The 7,982-nt window shown below is 37.7% G+C and overlaps 1 protein-coding gene across 1 annotated transcript; it reads left to right on the top strand.

Moving 5' to 3' along the window:
- The first annotated feature begins 1,762 nt into the window (after positions 1-1,762).
- Positions 1,763-3,522, top strand: LOC147486342 (uncharacterized). The gene is made up of 4 exons (XM_086574853.1): positions 1,763-2,393; positions 2,520-2,612; positions 3,101-3,238; positions 3,344-3,522. The coding sequence occupies exons 1-4, from the start codon at positions 2,166-2,168 to the stop codon at positions 3,386-3,388; spliced, it is 504 nt and encodes a 167-aa protein (XP_086430979.1). The 5' UTR covers positions 1,763-2,165; the 3' UTR covers positions 3,389-3,522.
- The last annotated feature ends 4,460 nt before the right edge of the window (positions 3,523-7,982 follow it).

Raw genomic sequence — 7,982 nt, 5'->3', positions numbered from 1 at the left:
TCCAACAAAACGTCTACACTCAATATATTAACCATTAACAATTTAGAACCATTCGCATGAAAAAAAGGCAGTACATAAATCATACAAATTAAATAAATATTACAGTATGAACAATAATATGTATTCCAAATTCGGCCGCATATAGAGTGGGCATATAGAATGAGCAGAAGAATAAATGAGCAGAAAAACTTATATCTTTGTCAGTAAGCTTAAAAACAGACGTAAGAATGCATGTTCAGTGAAAGATGTATTATCTACTCACTCGTGATACGCTCCTGTTATCAGTTATCTATCAGTATATTTCCAGCAAGAATCCTCTCTTCTCCTTTATGTGTAAAACTTTTTTTTTTCTTTTCTGTGTAAAATTCCCTCTGTGAAAAAAACTCTCCGTGTCAACTCCTCTACGTATTCCTTTTTGTTTTCAAACCCCCGAAAAACAAGGATGAAAGTTTATCTGTTTACCTACGGGGTTTCCTATCTTTAACTAATATTTATCTTATTTTTGTTTTATCTATTATTATTATTATTATTATTATTATTATTATTATTATGGTACTAGGAAAATAAAAAAAAAAAAAAAAAAAATGGGGTGTTATACACATGTTAACCTAGAGAACGGTAACCTCATTCCTGCCCTCAGCTGTCCCTCACAAACCACCACAAGCTATTTACATCGTTTCTATTATTATTATTATTATTATTATTATTATTATTATGGTACTAAGAAAATATATATAAAAAAAATAATGGGGTGTTATAACAGTTCGCTAACTGTTATACCATAAGCTACCCTTAACTCTACAAGCTATTTACATTGTTTCTATCTACAATTCTAGGAGATAAACCACTAGAAGAAGAAGATGTCATAGCAGAATTGGAATTACTCGCTATAGCTATTATAGACGATGATCTCACTTCTACCTCCTCACTCTCGAAACCTACCGACTCCGCTATTACTTCATTAGATCGTGTGTCATCTGAATCAGACATGTTATTTTTCTTATGAACAAAAACCTACACCAGACTACTAAGAGAGAAAGAACAAAAAGCAGGAGAAACGAAAATGGCAGAGAAACTAATTTGGTACTCTAAAACCTTGGCAAAGTTCTGGAAAATGAGGGAACGGTGCTCTTCAGTTCACCAGCAGGGTTTTTGTGAAAAAACCCTTTCAGTTCCCAAGGAAAGTCATGATTGCACTCAAACCCTAGACGTCACGTCACCTTTTATAGCGTCTTTTCGAATTCCACAAAATGAGGCGGTTGGAATTTCTCATTACACCTGTTTGCATCCTCACATGTGCTAAACAAGTGCTATCGTTCTCTCTCAAAATAGCGACCTACTGAGATGGGGCTATGTGAGGGAGTAATATTCACATCTAATGAATATCGCACACGTGTCCAGCATATACAGAACTACCAACCGACCTCGTATCCTTGTCTTTAGAGCTCGCTTCATAGTGACTCGACTTAGGCAAGAAACCGATTCAACTCGCATCCACAACGAGATCACCACTAACCGATCTCACATACTCGTCCTGCGAGCTCACTTCTAAGTGACTCGAGTTGAGTAAACGATCTCACCCCGAAGTGACCTCCATAACACTTAATCCTCTCGTCCACAACGGCTTCTAACGTATGTCTTTACTACAGCCATCAAGACCGAGACTTCAGGCACGCTTAACAATAAATGTCTTTAACTCGCCATCAAGGCTCGCAAGTGACCTAAAGACTTAAATCTGACCTGACACAGGAAAACAAGAGGCGCGGGCACCTTGCCTATATAAAGAGGATGATGAACTAGGCCTGACCTGATTCAAGTCTCCTCCCATCCATTAGAACTCGGTCAATTCAATCCCTCAAACACCTTTCTCTCCAAAAATTGCCTACTTCCATAAGGTTAACTAAACTTTACATTTACGATGGCAATAAACTCAAAAAGTCTCTTGTGACTCTCACGAGCCAATGAGTGATGTGCAATAAACTTGTGGGCTCTTCTTTCGGATAAGGTTGGTCGGATATTTCTGGCAAGAATTAGAAGTTTGTAACTCAGAAACATCTGACACACTTGAGAGAAAATTCTCTGTGAATACAATATATCTGCATTTCTAGCTTGATAACATTCAGAAGTATAGGAAGAAGCCATATTGTTTGAAAAAAAAAAAAAAAATGTCAACGAGGCCAAACAGAAGTGATGCTCATGTGTCATTTGAAGAGGAGAGAAAGATTGAGGAAGAAACTAGAGAGCACTTTGAAGGACTTGCTCCTAAACGTCACACTAAACCTCAGCGTAGTGACCACTCTTCCAAATACACTGATGCTCTCGGTAGTTCTGATCAAAGCACCACTATTCCCGAAATGGTCAAATTTCAGCATCTTGAGGATGAAGATCCACAGGTCTTTTTCGTCTTGAGTTAACTATGTGGTTGTCTAATTGTGTGTGTGTGTGTGTGTGTGTTTTTTTTTTTTTGTACTGAATCTTAATTGTTTATTAATTATGTAAGTGATTTGATTATTGTGCAGAAACTGGTTTACAATGGGAGCGATGCGACAGAGGAATATGTGGAGACAGAATACTACAAAGATCTCAACTGCGTAGACAAGCAACATCACACGGTATGGCTTTAGTGTGCATCTGGTGCCATTCTAGATTAGATATATGTACCATGAAGCATAATCCTCATCCTTGGGTGTAAATCATCTCAGATCTGGACTTAAAGCCGTTAAAATTCGAAACCATGCTAATATGTGTCTTAAACAATTAAAAGGACATGCATTAGTGATTCATGTTAACCGAGGCATTGAATATGATTGGTCGAGTAAAAAAGCCTTTTATCATTTGGCGACTTGGCTTCTGGGCGAAGTCAAACGAACTGATGTTTAGGCCTTGCAGAAGGTTTGTCGCCTCTAGATCAGATATGTGCAGTAGGAGTACATTACGCACAATGCTGTTTGCAAATAGCAAATTGAAACGTCGGAGCAAACTAGCATCAGAGCAATCACATTGTCTTGTAAATTAATTTCTAGCTATGTTTCCGGGTATGTTAAAAAACGTTGGAGATAGGCGACTGTAATGACCTTCTTGTGAATTTGTGGTGTTACAGACAGGAACAGGGTTCATAGGGGTGGACACTACAGATAGTAGTTGCTTCAAGCTAGAACCTGACTCAGTCAAGGATTGCCACTCCTCTTCCAAGGGAAATCCTGCAACAAATGACTGGATCCCTTCTGACGCTGATACAGTAAGCTAAACACATTCAATCAGCTAATCATGCAATCTTTTCTCGTTAGCCAGGGACATATTGAAGTCGTGTTTCACTTAACTATACCTGATTTTGTTGTCGCAGGAAATATTCTCATCCAACAAGCCAAGCAGGAGCGAAAACAAGTAGCAGTAGTACTTTTCTTAAGTATTGTAATGGATTGTATGGCATATCGAATGTTTTCTGACTATCATTGTCAAATCTCCGTGTAAGTGATGATGTCTTAACGTTGTTGATTATAGATGTAGGAAGTTAATTTCGCAGGCCATTGTTCCAACTAGGATCAGATATTATCACAGTAACGATCAGAAACAGTTGACCCTAAGCGTTTAGCTCAAGACCCCCTCTACCTCGAGTGTGATTACTCCTGAAAAGGGTACATTGAAGAAAACCAAACTAAACTATCATAAACAACATGAATTTATGCTGCATTTCGGTGGAAAGAATTTTTCCATTGAAACTACTACTGCTCTTTTATAGGATGATCCACGTCACAGAAGTTCATCACCTACTCCCATGGGTAGATTGTTGTCCTTGCACGTTTTTAGATAGTCATGTCTTTTAGGGGATCCATTTTTCCCAAGGTACCACAATACATACACACATAAATTCAAAAATTCAACTAATGCAGAGATTTTAAGCAGCGTTGATCGGATACTAGTCTGGCTTACATAAGGTTTTGAGTAAAAGATGACGAGGTCTCTGAGTCTCTCTCACAAAATCTTTCTGGAAAGCACCCATGTGGCCCAAAGGTAATTGAGGAGGATTTGGCTTGGCGTTAAGATTGGAAATGTACGTAGCAGTGGTCCGGTGGACTTTGGAAATGGTTATGAGACTGATGGAATTAAAATTAAGATGACGAGTTAGAAAATTTGTACATCTTGTTTAGGTATGGAATTATACCTTCAACCTGAGATCGGGTTTGATGGAGAAGAGTGGTTGTACTCTTCTTTTGGAGAAGAGTTGCCTACGTATCGAGTCATTGGCTAGACTCGAATCAAGCCAATCGTAGTTCCTTAGAGATCGAAGATTGAGCCTCCTTATGCAGAAGATGGAGCTTCCCCTTTATATGCGTAGAGCTATCCCTTCCCTTTCTAGATGCGTCTGTTATGAAGTAAAGACCTGGAGATCGTTACAGAGTAAAATCTCTCATTAATGCTGTTATTGACTGTAGCGCGCAGCAATTATATTTCCTAGGTTGTCTGGACGACCTGACCTTAGGGCGTAGTATTTATAGGTCGTGGTGTCAACCTGTGATTAGAATTTGGACACGTGGGCTGCCACAAGTTGTTGAGAGTGGATGGTACTAACATAGCCCCTCTTTTTTTAGATCACTATTTTTTTACCAGTGGTGTAAAGAAAGATAATAAATGAGATCACGTGTCTTACCTGGTTTGAAATGGAGATTGTTGTGAATTAAATTTTCTGTGTTTGTAGGCTGGATGTCGTTTGTTGCTTAGAACTTTGTTGCGAGTTGATGTGCTAGGTCGCAGTCGTGGATCGTAGTTCGTAGATTGGATTTGACTGATAATTAGCCATTGAGTAATAATTACAGTTGAATCGAATGTAACCCTTTCGTAGGTGTTAAGTTGATTTGTAGTCCTTTTGGAGGTACTCTGGATTGAATTTGACTAATAATTAGCTTTTGAGTGGTAATTACAATTGAATCAAATTTATCCTGGAGTAGGCATTAAGTCGATTTGTGGCCCTTTTGGGAGACCTTTGATTGGATTTGACTGATAATTAGTCTTTGAGTGGTAATTACAGTTGAATCAGACTTACCCTTGCATAGGTGTTAAGTCGATTGATACGCCTTTTGGAGGTGTTATTGTTGATAGCTAGATTTTTGGGGACGTCACTATGGTTGATTCCTATTTGAGCGTCCTTGATTGCGATATGATATCGTAGTTCGTAGATCAAAATTGATCCTTAGCAGGTCCTCGAGCTGGTTGGTTGGTAGCTAGCCTTTTGGGGGCGATATTGGTGTCGTAGATGTCATTTGAATTGGCTGATAGTAAGCCTTTTGGGGGTGTTACTATTAGGACTTACTATGGCTGATAGTTAGCCTTGAATTGGCGTGATTGTAGCTAGCCCCAGTTTTGGAGCTTGACTGACCTATGAAAAATGAGCTAACACCAAGGAGTTAGTACCAACTAGTTATTATACGTCAATATTGTAATAATTTTGGAGATGTATGTTGTATTGAGCTAGACTGGACATGGCCAGAGGGCTTTAGTTAGCCCTAGTTCAGAGATGGTTGAAACTAGCCCCCGATTGAACCTTGATTGACTGTTGAGTCGCAATATTGGATGGTTGATCGCCAACTTTGAGTCAGCCCAATAACCCAGTATAGATGAAAATCATTTGAGCCAATCCAAAGCCTTTAGTCACGCATTCACGCCTTGTCGATCACACAACGTATTGAAAACTGTGTTGCACACGGTATAACCTTCAGAACGTTGAGAAATTGATAATCACAAGACTTCATGGTTTGGGATGACATCCAATTGACGTTGCAATTCTATGAATTTCGGTGGCTTTTTCGTTTTGATTACTAGGTTTGTGAGCTTGAAGAGGTTGTGATTCTTCAAGAAATCTTCTCCACAAACGGCGCCAATGTTTAGGTATGGAATTATACTTTCAACCTGAGATCGGGTTTGATGGAGAAGTGGCTGCACTCTTCTTTTGGAGAAGAGTTGCCTACGTATCGAATTTTTGGCTAAACTCGAATCAAGCCAATCGTAGTTTCTTAGAGGAGATGATGGAGCTTCCCCTTTATAGGCGTAGAGTTGTCCCTTCCCTTTCTAGATGCGTCTGTTACGAATTAAAGATCTGGAGATCGTTACAAAGTAAAGTCTCTCATTAATACTGTTGTTGACTGTAGTGGTTATATTTTCTAGGTCATCTGGACAACCTGACCTTAGAGCGTAGTACTTGTAGGTCGTGGTGCCGACCTGTGATTGGAATTTGGACACATGGGCTGCCACGAGTGGTTGAGAGTAAAGAGTACTAACAATCTTAAAATTCATCTACTATCCCATATTCCCAGTTTACTGCCATGTTTCAAGGATCAAGACCACTTAGGTTATAATATAATTAATCCAGTTACTATGAAGAGATTAAAATTCCCTTATATGTCCTACACACACGCTAATTAATTTAGTAGTTCTGATTGGGTTGAATTTGACATATTGTCGTTAGGTGTTGATAATGACTGGCGATCATTTCCTGGACCTTTTTATGGTACCCTTGGTGCACTTTTGATGAGTATTTTAATTGGCATGATCCAGTATCTGTTAATGGGAAGGTTTTGCATTGGTACATAATTTCCATGGACGTGAGTGATGAATTGTATCGCCGAACATATATACGTAGGGATAGTGGTTGGGATTATCATATGATTGAGATGGGTGGATATTTATCAATTATGTTCAACAAGCTGGACGCACAAATGGATTTTGAAGGATTTTCAGAAACAGGAATGGGAAAAATATTAAATTATTAACAATTGGTCAGTGATTTTTGCTCCTATAAACTTTCATATCGGATTTGCTCCAATAGCTATATCTCGAAAAATCGATATCGGAAAATTTAGGAGATATATCGATATCTGTTTTGTCTACTAAAAGAGATTGACAAATGTTATCAAATTTTGAAGGATTTCCTTAGAACAAACTTTCTTGATTTGCCCCATAGCTCCAAAAAACAGAGAAATAAATAAATAAAAAAAAATTAAAAAAAATCTCATTGTAAAAATATATAAATAAAAAAGAGTTCTTATTGTAAAATATATAATTCTTAGGGTGGCAATGGGGTAAGAACCGATACCCGATCCGGTCCGAACCAATAAAAACGGGTCTGAGACAGGTAGTTAGCATATTGGACCGGTTCTAGGTCTTGAAAATCAGAACCGGACTCTTATTGGATTGGTTCTGGATTAAGTATGTACCGAACCGTTATGGGCCTAATCCAATTAAAATTTTTAGTTTTATTCTTTCTAATTTTCCTCCACCATATATTTCTATTACCTTATACAACATTGCAATATTTAAAGTTCTAAAATAAGATATGCAAAATACATATGTAATATTACGATATTTTTTTACATAATAAAAAGATGGTTTCTATTACAAATTTGGATTTCAAATCATTCATTATGCCTTTTTTATTTGTATATCTTGTTTTTGTGTTTAGCTAAAAAAAATTATTTAATATTTATATAACGAAAATTATGATCCAAAAACTCAGTTCACCGGGTTGAAATTGAGCTTATTGGTTCGGAACGGATCGGATCCGGAATAAAAAAAAAGTTTTCGGTTCGGTTCTGGTTCTCTAACTCAAATATCCGTTCGGGTCGGATCCGGTTCTGGGTCTGTATTGTTGAAAAGCGGATCGATTTTGGATTTGCCTATATCCGGACCGATCCAACCCATTGCCAACCCTAGGAGTTCTTCCCATTATTAGTTAAAGATTTTTTTTTTATTTTTTTTAGTTTGAAATAAGTGTCACTAGTTCAGCACTTCAAGTTTTTTATTTCTTTTTTTTTCCCAACAATTAAGACCAAAAACTAGATTTTGTAACTGGTTAAGTTTTTTTCTTTTATTTTTTTAAGGTTAGGGGTAAATCAGAAAACATATATTAAGGTGGAAATTTGATAACTGTTGACCCCTTTTCAGTGGACACTTGGTTGGTTCCTGTTTCCTTTGGAGCTCTTGGAGCAAAT

This window comes from Coptis chinensis, chromosome 7 (assembly GCF_015680905.1).
Source record: "Coptis chinensis isolate HL-2020 chromosome 7, ASM1568090v1, whole genome shotgun sequence".
Classification (NCBI taxonomy): Eukaryota; Viridiplantae; Streptophyta; class Magnoliopsida; order Ranunculales; family Ranunculaceae; genus Coptis; species Coptis chinensis.
This window is presented reverse-complemented; position numbering and strand designations above follow the sequence as displayed.